We start from the raw sequence: 15,328 nt of genomic DNA, 5'->3' as shown, positions 1-15,328 counted from the left end.
GGGGGTGAGGTGCAGGCCGTGTGGGGGACTGCAGTGACCAAGGACCTTAGGAGCAGAGAGCAGAGCAGGGAGGGCTGGACCGTCCCTGAGGCCTCACAACCTGGCTCATCTGACTCTCCAGGCCCTGCCGGGAGTGTGCGGGGCCTGCAGGGTGGCAGGAGGACTGCTGGGTGTGGGAGGGGTGGCAGGGCCACCTGGAGCACATCCTCTGCCACTGGGGTCCTCAGGCGTCATCTCTGAGCTCGGCCCCCCTGCTGCCTTCTCCCCCCACGCCACGTCATCCTCCACAAGAAAGTGTCAATTGTTTGCCATTTGGCAAATAGCAGCCCAGCTGGGTTACATGTTCACAATGTACAAAAACACCAGAGGGGAGACAGTAGAGACACCTGCTGTCTTCCCCGATCCCAGCCCCAGTCCAGGGAGCCCATCCAGCCAGTATACATTTTTTTTTTTAACAGAGGAGGGAGAACTCAAGCTCCAGTGAAAGTTTATATTGTTTTTTTTTCCCTCGTGGTTTTGCTCTGGTTCACAGGGTCGGTGCCTGAACCGCAGGCCTGAGGTGCCGTGGGGAGCTTTTGCTGTGTTCTAGACTGTGCACTGCGGCCTTCGAATCTGCAGAGCCTTGCCTTGTCCGCATGTCAGAGACCAGAAAGCCGAGGCTTGGAGAGGTCAAGCAGCACACTGGAGCTGACCGGGACAGAAAGGGGTCGCACATCCTGTTTGACTCCAGCCCCCGTGCTCATTCCATGGTCCTGGCAGGAGTGCCTTACCTGCTCCGGGGGGACGGGGGAGGTGCCCCGCGGTGCACTGGAAGCCGGACCCCCGCCACCCAAAGGCTCGAGCTGTGGAGGCCCTGCAGGGAGTGCTGCAACCTGGGCAAGACTGGGGTGCATTCCCGAATGGGGAGCGAGGGGGATGTGGTGGGGACGAAGCCCGACCCGGCCTCCGCTCCTCTGGGCAAGTCCAGGTCGGGCTCACCCTGAGGGGTGGGTGCCGGGGCGCGCTCGGGGCGGGGCGGGGTGGGGGGCTCCACGCGGCGAGGGTAGCGAAGGCGCCCCGCTTACTTGCGTGTCCTGGTTGGCCGGAGAGTGAGCCCCAGGGGCCGAGCGAGCCCTCAGCCCCCTCTGCCCCACCCTGCGCCTTCCGCAGCACCTGGGCCGGGCGGGTGCAGGCGCCTCCCCGAGAGGGCGGGGTCGCAGCGCCCAGGGGGACCCGGGATCACCCCACTCATCAGCCGCGCGTGGTTAACACGGGCAGGGGGCAGGTTTTGTTGTCGTTCCTCTTGGCTTGGCTCCTGGAGCAGACGTGGCTACTCTGCGCAGCGCGCCCAGGCTCGAGGCCGGGAGCCACCCGGTCTTCTCCGAGGTCTCCGCACACATGCACGCATGCACAGCACCGCCACCACCAGCAGCACCGCCAGCAGCACCAGCACCAGCACCGCCACCAGCACCAGCACCAGCACCTCCACCAGCACCAGCATCAGCACCAGCACTGCCACCAGCACCAGCACCTCCACCAGCACCACCAGCAGCACCAGCACCGCCACCAGCACTAGCACCAGCACCGCCACCAGCACCAGCAGCAGCACCAGCACCGCCACCAGCACTGCCACCAGCACCAGCACCAGCACCAGCACCCTGGCAGCCGAAGCCACCGGGCCTTCACCCCGCACTGAAGCATCACCACGCCCTCCCTGGGGAGACAGGATGAGCAGGGGCTTGCTCCTCCAGAAAGGGCCGGCTCAGTCGGCAAACTCCATACTCCGGGAGGGCAGAAGGCTGTTCTGCCGCCAGCCAATCCTGTTTCAAATCTTGCTCTTGCATGAGTTGGCAGGCCGATCTGGGCAGCCCTTAGGACCCCTATGAACCTCCACTGATCCACCAGGAAGACAACCCTTTCTAGGGTCAGTCTAGAAAGGCCTGTTTTGCACGCTGCCCGGCAAATAGCAAGCACTGAATAAATAAATTTAGCACCTTCCTTCGTGTGGCTCCCGCCACCAAAGCATGAAACATCCACCATTTGGCAGAGGGGATCTGAGGGTGATGGAAGCCTCCTCCCTCCTCCAGCTTGGTCTCCAGGGCTCTGGAAGGCACAAAGAGCCTTTCTTGGGATTATTCTCCTACAATTTGCCGTTAATGCTCTGAGGGCAGGAAGGCGGCCTGCACCTAACTGCAGTTGTCACCCCACCCCCATCAGGTAGAGGGGAGCTCAGTGGGGGGGAGTGGCAACGGGGCGGTCTGGCCCCCAAGGGGACCCACAGTGTCTGTCCCCAGCCAGCAGCTGGCAGCGCAGGTGGGGTGGGAGGGCCATGCGGTATAGGGCAGAGCCACCGCTGGCCCTTCCCTCCCCTCCAGTTGGGGTCCGGTCTCCCAGGAGGTGCCTCCATGCCCCATGGGGAGTTGGGCACCTAAAAATGCGTGCGTGCCTCTGAGGGGCACCCCTTCCCTCCAGGGGACCCCTGCCTGTGTCTTGGGGGCGGGAGCCAGGGAAGGGGCATGGGGGTGGGGATGCTGCTGCCCTTGGTCTGGGGCTCCAGGCCTGCCCCCTGCCGCCCTGCCCTCCTGCTTCCTGCCCACAGGTGGCACATCCAGGCGGCCTCGGCCTCGTTGGCTGGAAGACAGGGAAACATCTGCCTTACTTGCTTCCTCAAGAGGTGGCGATGGCTAGGAAAGGGCTTTCCAGCATTTAAAGTGTTACACAGGGCAGCCCGGAGGGCTCAGTGGTTTAGTGCCGCCTTCAGCCCAGGCCGTGATCCTGGGGACCCGGGATGGAGTCCCCTTATTGGCTCCCTGCGTGGAGCCTGCTTCTCCCTGTGCCTGTGTCTCTGCCTCTCTCTCTGCGTGTGTCTCTCATGAATAAATAAATAAAATCTTTAAAGACAAACAATAACAAAAAAAAGTGCTGTACACATCTTTCCTGTGCCTTTGAAAGATCCAGGGCCATCTCTAGGTCCCCGCAGGTCCACTCCACCCATTTTTCAGGCCCGGGTGTGGCCGGAATCTTGAAGGCGACAGGGAGAAGTGGGATGGGGAAGGCTCCTCTCTCCTGCTCCCAATCCTGGGAGGGCTGGCGTTGCACGCCTGTGCCAAGGAGCCCACGGTGATGAGGTTGGGGATGACAGAGACACAGACGAGGTCTTTATTGGGAGCCTCTGGGGGGGACCAGAGACCCCAGCACTCTAATCTTACAGAATGTTCAACTGAGGTCTTTGGGGGCAGGGAAGGATCAAGATTGCCCACTGCTCTGTTCCTGCCCCTCTCGTCACCTGCAGCCCCAAGGTGAGTACCCCCCTGCCACGTCTCTCCATGCCCAGGAGCCCTCACCTCCTCAACAGCCCCCCCCCCCCAGCCTGACTCAACCATACACAACCCTCAGCTCCAGACACTCTCGCTGTCTCGCCCTCCTTCCTGGGGGAAAGGAACTCAGGAGTTCGGCTTTCGAAAGCCATAGCGCCCGCAGCCCACGCTTCCCGGCACACGGGGCCGCTCTGGGGCTCAGGTCAACTTTCTGTCTCCGGGACTCAGACCCAAACAGCCGTGTTGACATCAAAGCCAGAAGGCGACGGCTCCAGGGCCTTGGGGCAGCTGGCGGCGGGGCCTTCCCCGTGTCTGGGCCCTGCGGTGCCCGGGAAGGGGAGCCGTCCGGGGCCCTTGGGATGGCTCCACTTCTTGGCCTTGTGCGAGCGGGCGGCCCTGGGCTCGGAGGCCGCGGGGGCTGCCCAGCCCGGCTTCTCCTTCAGCAGCCTGTCCCGGTCCGGCCGCACGCTGCGCAGGAACTTCCTAAAGATGTTCGCCGTGAGAGAGAACCTGCGGCCCAGCTCCCGGGGCTGGCTCCTCTCCCCTCGGGGCTCCCCCATCTCCCCCTTCTCCGCCCCCTTCTCCAGCTCCGGCAGGTCCAGCCAGTTGCCCACCAGGTCCGCAAAGACGTTGTCCCCCAGCACCAGCGGCTGTCGGTTCCGGCCCCGGGACATCAACGTGGAGGTCCAGTCTTCGGGTTCCAGTGGCTCTGGCCCCGGCTGCGTGCGGCCCTGGTGCCCTGCAGGCTGTGCCCCGGGGAGGGGCCGCACCCCGCACCCGCACCCGCACCCGCACGCGCTGCCGGCGGCCCGAAGCTCGGTGCCCAGAGGAAGGCACCTGGAGGCGCACTGCGCTGCGGCGGCCCAGCCAGCGGGCTCCGGCTGCGCTCCGGGGCTCCCTGGGCCCCCTGGGGCTGTGCTCCCTGCAGAGATGTCCAGCCGTTCCAGCGCCGCCTGCACCTGGAGGAGCTTCAGTTCCTGCAGGGCACCCATCATGCAGTTCATCTGATCCTGCAAGTCATCGCCCACTTCCTTCATGGACACCTGCAGGGGAGGGAAAGCGCAGGGCAGGCCGGTGAGCCTGGGGGGGCGGAGGATGGGGAGCCACGGGGTGGGGGGGAGCTCAGGCCTGTGAGCCTGGGGGGGTGCGGAGGATGGGGAGCCACGGGGTGGGGGGGAGCTCAGGCCGGTGAGCCTGGGGGGGGCGGAGGATGGGGAGCCACGGGGTGGGGGGGGAGCTCAGGCCTGTGAGCCTGGGGGGGGCGGAGGATGGGGAGCCACGGGGTGGGGGGGGAGCTCAGGCCTGTGAGCCTGGGGGGGGCGGAGGATGGGGAGCCACGGGGTGGGGGGGGAGCTCAGGCCTGTGAGCCTGGGGGGGGGGCGGAGGATGGGGAGCCACGGGGGTGGGAGCGCCACCCTCACCACCAGGACCTAGAGCCCTCGCTGCCCAAGCCCACGCCCGCGGGGTCACTCCAGCCTGCCCTGACCCTCCGTGGGGCCCAGCACAAAGCGAGTCAGAGCTGGAAAAGGAGGTGCCTTAACGCTGACAGGTGCACCCCAGAAACACTAGTGGCAGCTGCACAGCCCTGAAGATATGGACACGGAGATCAGCCCGTCTACCTTCGGGCTCACCAGGCCACGAGGAGGCGGCCAGTCTTGTTGCCACCGTACAGATGAGGGAGCGAAGCCCATCAGTGACTTGCTCAGGGTTACATGGATGGTAAGAGGTGGAGCTGAGGGTGCTTCGAGGGTGCACGGAGTTGTGCCGGGCGCCTTTGGCCTTTCCCGCGCCCGTGCTCCTCTCTGGAGCCTCCCCAACGCTGACCACCCCCGACGCTGACCAGGGCGAAGCCGCGACAGTTGGGAGCATTCACCCCATGACAGGAAGGGAGCTGAGGGCCCTCTGGGCACCACCTCTTATGATCTTCCTATAAATCCCACAAGGCTGCTCTTACTGTCCTTATTTTAATGAGGTAAGGAGGGGGCGAGGGGTGAGGTCAGCTGCCTGAGGTCACAGCTCACCCCCGGGACGCAAGCAGCCCCACTTGGAATGCTACCAAGCGCTGGCTACTTCACACGGCTGGCCCTGGCGTGGGCTTTGGGGCCCCTTTGTCTCCCCCAGGGCAGCAGACGAAGGAGAGGAACAGGAGGGCAGGACAGGGAGCTCAGATTCCCAAAGACAAAGAGTAGGCCTGGGTCTCCTTCCCTGTGCACACCTGGCGAGTCAGGAGGGAGACAAGGCGCCCAGAGCCCCATGAGCAGCAGCTCTCCCTGCAGCAGCCCTCCTCGCCCCTTCCCTGCCTCCCAAACACCTGCTCTCCTCCAGCGACTCCAGTGCTCCTTCTGCCCACCTCCCGTGCTCAGGCCAGGAGTGGAGACGAGGGAAGTCAGCCTCCCAGCCTCCCATAGGCATGAGGCCCGGGGCCCAGGTGGCAGCTGGAAGAGGCTGAGAGGGTGAGGGCCGTGCATGGGGGCCACGCGTGGCAGCCGTGCAGGGACTGCTGCTCTGATGACATTCTCGTCCCAGTGGCCTGGGTCCTGCCGGCTCCTGCCCAGGATCTGCTCTGCTCCCAACAGCACACCCGGCGGGAGGGGACCAGCTATCTCTGAAGCTCCCCCAGGGACCCACTGGGATCATCTCACCCCCAGCCTTGTCCTAACGCACGGAACCAAGCCCACGGGTGCAGAGGTGGGGGGTCAGGATGACAGGCACATGGATGCTCAGGACTGCCCTGGCAGGTGACCCCCTTAGGCTGTGGGTTCAGGGCCCCCCTGCCAATGCAGCCAGCGCAGGGTGGGGGACGGGGGATGGGACTGAGTCAGCCACACCGACTGCCCAGGGACTAATGTCCCTGAAGGCAAGGACAGCTTTGCTGGGTGGTGGCTGCAGGCCACGGTGATCCTGGGACAGGCCAGTGGCGGCTGCAGCAGCAGGGGACATGGCCTGGGAGGCGGCTGTGCCTGTGGACAGCCCCCTGCTCTGACCCCTCTGGGTTCCAGCCTGCTGACCCCTTCTCCTTTTGGAGGCTGCTGGCCCGCAACTGGGAAGACCCAGGGCAGAGTTGTGGAGAAGGAGACCCAAAGCCTCAAACCACAGTCATTGAGCTCTCTGCCTGCCATCTGCTTCTCTGATCCCCTTCCCTTGTCACCTCAACCCGGACCTCAGAGCTACTTTCGGCTTTTCCACTCAAGGCCCCTACTCGGGTCCCCAGATGCCTCACATCTGCTTTGCCATCTCCCGGAAGGAAGGCCCTTGGGCCACCAGGCCAGGCTTCCCAGGCCACGCCTGTGATCGTGCCACCTGGAGGCCCACGTCTGTTCCCGTGCATGCCCCATGCTGCGTTGGAACCTTCTCGGAGACAGCGACAGCTCACCCCCCCACCCCCATCCCTCGGTGCTGGCTTACACCGCCCACCCTCCTGCACATGTAAGTGCTCAGCGGTTCATGAAACGTTCAGGGAGCCTCCACCACTGAGGGCAGCGCCCAAGACCCACAAATTGTTACTGTCTCCCCAGGTCCTAGCTAGCACCCTGCCCCTGCCACACCCCCACAAAGCATGTATTGAGTACCACTGAATACCCAAGTCAGCTCTCCAGATGTGCTGCCCGCAGACAATGACGCACCCCACAGGGAGAAAGAGGCAGGGAGATGGCTAGTGGCTTCATTTCACCAACAGGCAAGGAGTCTGAGGCTTGCAGGCTTCCTTCCAGAAGGCTGAACACAGTCCAGGTCAGATCAGAGGCAGTGGGAGGAATGAAATGCCCCCATTCAATCTCTTCCAGTATGGAAAAATCCTGAGGAAATAACGCTGACATTTTGTACCCTTTTCCAGGGAGAATGACTGTGTGGGTATGTATGAATGTGGAGCCGCCCGGGAAACAGAAGCCCCATTTAGGTTAACAGGAGATGGAATTATACCCGGGTGGAAAGTGAGACCCTGTGTTGTTAAGGTCTTGGGTTCTAGAGATAGAACGCACGGAGTTCAAATCCCCACTCTGCTCCACAGAAGCTGTGGGACCTGCCCTGGCGGTTTAAACTGCTGCTCACTTTCTTCGTTCTTCAAAATGGGAATAAGAGTTTCTGCTTCCTAAAGCTCTGGCCAGCTGAGGTGACATAATGAGTGTGTACGCATGGCCCGGAGGGGAGTGCTTAGGGTTATCATAAGACTTCTAGGAACTTCCAGGACAGTTCTTCCTCGGGAGACCTTAACACACAGCAACGATAGGATCCTGTTCATCGGGTGGGTCCCATCAAGGAGGAACTTGTCGCTGCCCTGCTCCTTCTGTCCCAGCCACCCCTGCCCCCACAGAGTAAGAGCCCAAGAGGGAAAGGGAAACCCCACGCCCTCTTGCCCATTCTCAGGCCGGCCTGGCTGTCCAGCCACCGTGCAGACACTGAGTGCAGAAGGCAGCTGTGGGAGGGAAGGCCAGAGGAGAAGGAAGTGTAGGGGAGGCAGTCGGGGAGGCAGGAGCATCAGCTGGGTCTCCACTGAGCAAGCTGCCTTTCCTGGCCCCAAGGGGAATGATGTCACCCAGGGAGAAAGAGCCAGAGGGCAAGCTTCTGTCTTGCTCTGGAGTGTGGGACCTTCTCAGATCCCAGGATTTCTCTTGCCTTCAGAACCTAAGAGGGAGCCGGGGAGGGGGGCGGGGGGGAGGAGGGAAGCAGAGGGGAGAGGCCTAATCAGAGAAGATCCCAAAGCAGAAATTGCCACCGCTAAATCCCAAACTCTGGGCTGTAGGGGGCTGAACTCTTCCCCAGCCTTCCAATGCCAGAGCTTCAGGCCCGTCTTCAGGACAGGGCCCAATCACACCCAACCTGCCCTCAGGGGCCACTTGGAAAAGTCCTAAGAGGGTCTAACTGGTTCCGATTGGTCTGAGTGGGAGTGGATCTAACAGCCATCCCCCTCCCCACACCCCGTGCAGCCCTGGTCCCACTGATGTGCACACATGCCAGGGCTGACCGGTTCCACTCAACAGCACATCTGGGAGCGATTCCGTGCTGAAAACCCCAGGAGGCTCTCACCACTGTCCTTGCCAGCACCCCCTGCACCCACCCAGCATCTCCTCCATCCGGGCACATCCTAGGCCTCGAAAAGTTTCATTCTAAAGCTGTTCTTCATGTCGTGCTTCAGGCTTTCCCACTGCAGTTCACACTTCCTCCGTGTAGGAGAGCTGGAAGGCCACTGGGCATGCACCCTCCGAGCATCTGTAAGGAGCCCACGGAGTCCCAGCTGCCAACCTGGAGCCCTCTGGCTATACAGTGATAAGCTCTGCCCTCTTGCTTTGTCAGATACCCCACTGTATGGATCAAGAAACAGGATCTACAGGGCCCCTGGGTGGCTCAGGGGCTGAGCATCTGCCTTGGCTCAGGGTGTGATCCTGGGTTCTGGGATTGAGTCCCATATTGGGCTCCCCGCAGGGAGCCTGCTTCTCCCTCTGCCTCTCTCTGTGTGTGTGTGTGTGTCTCTCATGAATAAATAAATATAATCTTAGAAAGAAAGAAAGAAAGAAAGAAAGAAAGAAAGAAAGAAAGAAAGAAAGAAAGAAAGAAGGAAAGGAAAGAAGGAAAGAAGGAAGAAGGAAGGAAGGAAGGAAGGAAGGAAGGAAGGAAGGAAGGAAGGAAGGAAGGAACAGGCTCTGAGAAGTGGGTTTTCTTCCTCAGCACCCTTCCCTAGACTTCCTTTGCCATTTTCACCCTATGTATGACCTACATATTCCTACTTAATGTTTCGTGTAAAGCTAACTGCTGGTATAAACAAATGTATTGGGGTAGGAACTTATATGAAATGCATATACTTGCCATAAACAGAACGTAACTATCTAAAACTCCAAGTTTGTCATCTGATGATCACTTGACATCACCTGGGTGCCTCCAGCAGAAAGACAGATCTATTGCCCGGGCCCCAAGGTGTATTGGTGGGAAGACTGGGACCCCAAGCCAGGCCCACAGACAGGCCAATGGGTGTTCCAGGTCATCAGGATGTGGCTTCTCAGGCCTCACCAGGCTGTTGTGAGAAGAGACCAGGATAGTCAATGCTATGGCAAAGTGGAAAGCGCAGTTATCCTGGAGTGGGAGGGAGGAGGAGCGTGGAGCCTTGGAGGGTCAACACCCAATTCGGTTGCTTTCCACCGACAGCGCCTCTCCCCTGAATCACATGGAGGAGGAAGGACGTGTCTGTTTGGAGCCAAAGGGGAAGATGCCGCCAGAAAGCAGATCCCCCACCCCACACCTGCAGCCCTGTGCCCTCCAGAGGTGGTGGGGTCAGCTGCAGCTGCCCACGTACAGCGCCGTCACCTGGGCACTCGCCTGGCCTGTGGGCAATGGGGGGGGGGCAGAGGGTGGGAGTGGGATGCCAGCATCCCCAGCAACCTTCCTGAGCCTCTCCTAGGTCCCCGATGGGTACCCCAGCTGTGCCGTCCAACCATCCATCTCACGCCCTCTCGGCTCCGCCAGAATCCTTTGACACAGGCTCCGGCCTCGCCCGTGGCCCTGGCAGCATGCCCTGCCTCGCTCCCCCCGCCGCCCCGTGACTCACAAGACCCCCACACAGTTCCTTCAGCCCCTCTGGACGCCGCTAGGAGGTTCAGGGCCGGAAATGGGAAAAGCCCTGCTTCTGCCAATTGGCCTGTTCTCCTGTCCAGTGAATGGGGACCTTCAGGGTGCCCTGCTCTTGGCTGCAACGTGCGACAGGAAGGTAAAGCAGCAACTGTGCCAAGAGCTGGAGGAGGGTGGAGGGTAAAGAAAGAAGGAAGTGTGCAACGGATGAGCCGGCTCCTGACTGGAAGATCTATGGGGGGGCATATGCTGGGGCAAGGGGCAGCCACTGGAGGGGGCCAGTCCTGTCCCGCAAGGAGCTGGCCTCCCCCAACCAGCAGCCGGCGTCAGCTCCTGTCCTCTGCGGGCCATCTGATGCAGACCTGCAGGGTCATCTTCCTCCTCTACTCTCTGCTCCAGGCCATCACAGTCCCCTGTGTGAGCTCTGTCATAGCTCATCCTGCAGCCTCATCCTCCCCCGCCCTGCTCCCCCCCCAACTCCCCCTGCACCTCTGAGACACCAGGGCACACCTCTCAGCAGGTTCCTCACAATGCTACAGAGAAGGGCAGGCTCTTGCACAGCACCCAAGGTCCCCATGGGCTGCTCTCAGCACCTCTCCCAGCCCCGATGCTCACCAACATCTCCGCACAGGCCCATGTCCTCAGCCGAACTGCGGCAGTCTCCCAGCATCCCCGCCACACGGCCCTCCAGGGCCCCACTACTTCCATCTCTGCCCATTGCTCCTGTTGCTTCATTATCTGCCTGGAATGCTATTTTCCTCCCATTCACTTCTCCGCTTATCCCTCAAGGTCAAGCTCAAACGCTACCTCTCCCCAGAGTTTTCCCTGATCCCCTGGCTGGACATCATCTCTCCCTTCTCACAGCACTGTGCCTGGCCTTTCACGTAGCCCACACCCCCTACTTCTGTGCGGGGCTCATGTTTACATGTGCTGGTAAGTTCTGCGGTCACTGGCTAGGTTTGAAGTCTGGCTCTGTCTCACCGGCTACGACCTTGGCCAAGTCACTTGACCCCCCATGTCTCCTTTATAGAATGGGAATACTGGAAGTACAGCTTCTTCCAGTTGCTCTGGCAAGTAAATGACACGGCCCATTATATGCTTGGCGTATCGGGGAGTGTCGACATCAACAGGTGGTATTTTTATTACCTCCCCCACTGGACAGCGAGTTCCCTGAAGGCAGGATTCCTGTCTGTGTATATTTGTGACCAAGTGCTCACGTCCGGTCAGGTGCTTTAAACATCAGATGAACTCCATTCATGTGTCCTGGAATGAGTGACTCGTGCACGCCAGTGCGATGGACCTGTCAGGAGTGTGCTGTGTGCCTAAGACACAATGGGCCCTCTGTTGTGCACTGAGAATGGACAGCTGCCATTTCATCTTCACACTGGCTGCGTAAAGTGGGTGCGTTTAAAACCCCATTTTAGGGCAGCCCTGGTGGCTCAGCGGTTTAGTGCCTGCCTTCAGCCCAGGGCGTGATCCTGGAGACCCCGGATCGAGTCCCACGTCGGGCTCCCTGCATGGAGCCTGCCTCTCCCTCTGCCTGTATCTCTGCCTCTCTCTCTCTCTATCTCTGTCTCTCATGAATAAATAAAATCTTTAAAAAAAATAAAAAATAAATAAACCCCATTTTAGGGGGGCCTGGGGCTCAAATGGTGAAGCGTCTGCCTTTGGCTCAGGTCACAATGCCAGGGCCCTGGGATGGAGCCCCACGTCCCCTGCTTGGCAGGGAGCCTGCTGCCCCCTCTCCCTCTCCTGCTGCTCTACCTACTTGTGTTTGCTCTCATGCGCTTTCTCTCTCTGCCAAATAAATTAATAATTTTTTTTTAAAATTAAAAATCCCATTTTACAGATGAGAAAAGCCCCCCTCACACAGGGGGCTTAAGTGATCTGCCTAGGTGACACAGAGCCAGGGGCTGAGTTCAAGCTGGCCTGCCCCCAAGTCCCACGCCCACACTCCTCCCTCACTGGCCCCACCCCGTTCCTCCCCTTAGCTCTAAACACCAAAGGAGGCCACATTAGGAGATCCTTGGCAAAAACTGTTTTCTGCCACAGGAAATCTGCTCTTTGGTCTCCAGAGCTGAGGGCTGCTCCTCCTGTATCTCTTCTATCACCTTCTTTTGTCCTTATCTTGCTTCTAGGTCCTTGTCCTCCTCCGCAGGTCAGAACCTCCTGAACTTGTGGCCATTCCTGGCTAGATAAACGCCTTCTAGGAATACCAAATTGTCCTACAAGGACCATCTCTGACCCCCAGAGAAGTCCCTCTGCTGCCTCATCATGCGTCAGTCAGCTGGGACAGGCCTTACAGAAGCTGGCCTCCATCAACCTCCTCCTCCTCAAGGAAGCCCTCCCGGCCTGGATAGACTTCATGAGCCCCTATCACTCGGCCTTTACACGCTCTATGTGCTCCACACTGACACTGACTCATGAGGAACACCCTATGAGCATCTTACAGCTGCAGCTTCTGTGTTCCTGTGTCTACCCCATTTGTTGGAAGCCCTCAAGGGAGCAGTGTGTAAGAACAGCTGGTCCCAAGGCCTTGTGTTCATGCAGGGCCTCTCTCTGGCGGCTGGAGGGGAGAGAGAGATGCTCCCTGCTGAGCTGTTAAGCCCTGACCCCCTCCTAATGAGGAAGTGTGTCAGCCCTTACTACTCTCCTGCCATGTGTCATCCCTAAAATGGATCCCTGTCCCCTTCCAGGCAGGGGGAAGGTTCTCTAGACACCAGCCTAACTGAGCCAGGATCCACAAACCCTTAGCCACCCCACAGTGCTCACTTGTTACAGTTCACATTGTCAGCTCCGAGAAATTGAGGAATTCTGCTACTTTGGTTTTCAGGAACCCACACTCCTTGACTAGATTTTCTGGGCCAAGGATGGGGCCAGGATGCAGGAGGGAGACACAGAATACCCTTCACAAAAATAATTTCACAACCTGTTAATGTTTCCTTTTCCAGCAGGTTAACCCGGTTATCTGTAGAACGCAGGCATCTGGAAGGGATTTAGCGGCATAAATGAACGTGGACCCTGACTGGTATCACGAATGCCACTCCTGAGCACATACTAACTTGAGGCAAAGCCGTCAACGCAGTCCTCCTCTACCTGGGATAACACGCGGGCCCCACTGCCTGCCCCCACCCTCACAAGCTCACGACACACAGTATGCCTTTCCCACCCCATTGCAGGCCTGAGTTCTGAATAAAATCTTCCCAACCGCCCACCCCCCCCAACCAAAAAAAAAAAAAATCTTCCCACTCTAGTCACAAACGAGCTGCACCGAAGTCAATCCCCACAGCCTTCAGAGAAGCCAAAGGGCTGAGCCTGGGCTAACTAACTCAAAGCTCTACTTTCCTCTTCATCCCACCAAGGAAAACCGAGGCACTGAGATTCGGTTCCGCTACCTAAGCACTAGGCTGAGGTGTTGGGGAGCAAAGGAGACTCTAATTCCCGTCACTTGCTCTGTCTTATTTCTGGGCAGCCTGGCACTGGGGAGGAGGCGGAGCACCCGGGAGTGGGGGAGGCGAGGGTGCCGAGATCTCCCATCTGAGTGTCATTCTGGGCCTCAGGCCAGGCATTTGGCTTCCTCTCCAAAAGAGTCAAAGGCTGAAACTGCTCAGACAAAGGGCCAAATGAAAGCTAATGGGGAACTCGGTGACTTCAGCCTCTCCCCTTCCTTCTCCTGGGGACGGGGGCTCAAGTCCTTGGCAGGAGAGGGTGCAAATCAAGACCTGGAGCTCAGTTCTGTGCAGATTCCTATTTGCCTTTTTTATTCTCCTGGCATCCACAGACTGTCTTCCTCCCCTCAACCCCTCCCACCTAGGGTGCTATAAAAAATGCAAATCAGTAGGATTTTAAAATTCAAGCCTATGCCAGGAACACCCACAAACCCTCTATTAAAGCAGATCCTGAGGTGGGTGGTGTGGTCCCAGATTCCAAGCATAAAAAGAGGACTCTATTAGATTCTTTTTTCAGCATGGGCCTTGGACTTCAGACATTATCTGTGATGACCTTGACTTTTCTTTCTGGTAGTGGACAAATGAATGGGAAGAGTCAGAGTTGGGGCGGGGGGTGCTGGGCTGACCATCCCCAAACCAGCATGGGAACTGCGGGAAAACTAGCAGGGGACGGGACCTGGTGGAGACTCCTCCATCCCTCACTGAAGCTGCACTTCTCTGAGTAACTTTCCCATCTGAGAGTCACCGCAAAAAGGGATTGGGGAGGAAGTCCCCGAGAAGTGACCTTTGCCCTGAGAAGGCAGAGTCTGCAGTGGAACAGACAGGACAAGTGCCTGCGGGCCTTGACCAGGGAGCTCGGGAGGACACCTGCTCTGCAAGCTGCCCGGCCCCCACCCCCAGACTGGCCCCTCTACAGCTGCCAAGTTCTGTGGTGGTGAGAGGAGGAGGACAGAGCCTGCAGGGGGGAGAGGCTGTCATGGAATCTGCAGCCAGGTCTGCTGCTGGGGCTGGGGCTGGGGCTGGGGCTGGGTGCGCCCGGCTCTGGAAAGTGGGAAGACAGACTGGGGGAGAATAGTGAGGAGAGAAACTAAAGGAACAAAAAGAGGCAGAGGCAAAATCACGGGAGGGGGTCGACTGGGGGAGAGGGGTGGGGGCGAGGTCTTAGGGCGCCCATGCGTGAATTCGGGTGGGCGCAGGGACCAGGTGGCAGGTGTGTGTGCGGGGCTGGAGGGTCCACGAAGTTGGTGCGAGGCCGCCTGGCAGGGCTGGGGCGCCCCTCCCCTCACTCGGGCGACCCCGGGGCCGGGCTGGGCTCCCCGTGCCGGGCTCCGCGCCCCCGCGCGCTCCCCGCCCCCGCCCCGCGGCGCCCTCCTCCCGCGCGGGCCTCCCCCGGCCCTGCAGCCGCGGCCCCTCCCTGCTGGACGCGCCCCGGCCCCCGCCCGCCGCCTGCCCCCGCGGCCGCGCCGGCTCTGCCAGGCCCGGGGGCTCCCCGCCGGCCAGCGGGCCCCGGCAGCGTCCGTCCGCGGGGCGCCCCGCATCTCGCCGCCTGCTCTGGGCGCCTCCCGCAACCCTCGGCTGCGAGTCTCCTCGCGGCCCCCGCCCCTCGGCCCGGCGCGGCCAGGTGCCGTCGGGGCGCAGCCGTCCCCCCTCCCCGCCCCGGCCCGCCCCGCCCCGGCCCGCCCCGCCCCGGCCGGCCCGCCGCGCTCTCACCAGCTCCTGCTTGAGGCGGCGCAGGTAGCAGTCCATCGCCCCGCGCCCCGCGCCCCGCGCCCCGCGCCCCGGCCCGACTCGGAGCGGCTCCGCCGGCGCTGGCTGCGCGCGGTCCGTGCGGGGGGCGGAGGAAGAGTGGGGCAGCCTATGAGAATTCAGGGGGGACGCCTGCAGCCAATGAGACGGACGCGCGGGGGGCGCGGGCGGGGCGCGGCGCGGGGACCCCGAGGCGGGGGGGCGCGCGGCTGGGGCCGCGGCTCCGGGGGCGGGGGGGGGGGCGCGGGGCTCGGGGCTGCCCCGACGGCTCCGCAGCGCGCG

The 15,328-nt window shown here is 60.9% G+C and overlaps 1 protein-coding gene across 3 annotated transcripts; it reads right to left on the bottom strand.

Moving 5' to 3' along the window:
- Positions 1-372: 372 nt before the first annotated feature.
- On the bottom strand, positions 373-15,125 carry INKA2 (inka box actin regulator 2). Of its 3 annotated transcripts, XM_038562373.1 has the most exons (3): positions 15,011-15,090; positions 6,920-7,090; positions 373-4,339 (listed from the first exon to the last, which is right to left on the bottom strand). In XM_038562373.1, exons 1-3 carry the CDS (start codon positions 15,044-15,046, stop codon positions 3,521-3,523), a joined length of 1,026 nt encoding a protein of 341 aa, XP_038418301.1. In that variant the 5' UTR covers positions 15,047-15,090; the 3' UTR covers positions 373-3,520. The 3 variants fall into 3 exon arrangements, with proteins under 3 accessions (XP_038418301.1, XP_038418303.1, XP_038418302.1); XM_038562375.1 differs by lacking the exon at positions 6,920-7,090 and having other exon boundaries at positions 15,011-15,125; XM_038562374.1 differs by lacking the exons at positions 6,920-7,090; positions 15,011-15,090 and adding an exon at positions 10,467-11,284.
- Positions 15,126-15,328: the final 203 nt, after the last annotated feature.

This window comes from Canis lupus, chromosome 17, assembly GCF_011100685.1.
Source record: "Canis lupus familiaris isolate Mischka breed German Shepherd chromosome 17, alternate assembly UU_Cfam_GSD_1.0, whole genome shotgun sequence".
Taxonomy (NCBI): domain Eukaryota; kingdom Metazoa; phylum Chordata; class Mammalia; order Carnivora; family Canidae; genus Canis; species Canis lupus.
The sequence above is the reverse complement of the archived record's forward strand: the minus strand, read 5'-3'. Positions and strand labels throughout refer to the sequence as shown.

Coding starts and splice junctions, on each gene's coding strand:
- INKA2 (XM_038562373.1), bottom strand. CDS start 15,046: ATGGACTGCTACCTGCGCCGCCTCAAGCAGGAGCTG. Junction 7,091..15,010: donor GCCGCCTCAAGCAGGAGCTG/GTGAGAGCGCGG, acceptor TTATTTCCTCAG/GATTTTTCCATACTGGAAGA. Junction 4,340..6,919: donor TGCCTCTTTCTCCCTGTGGG/GTGCGTCATTGT, acceptor CCTCCCCTGCAG/GTGTCCATGAAGGAAGTGGG.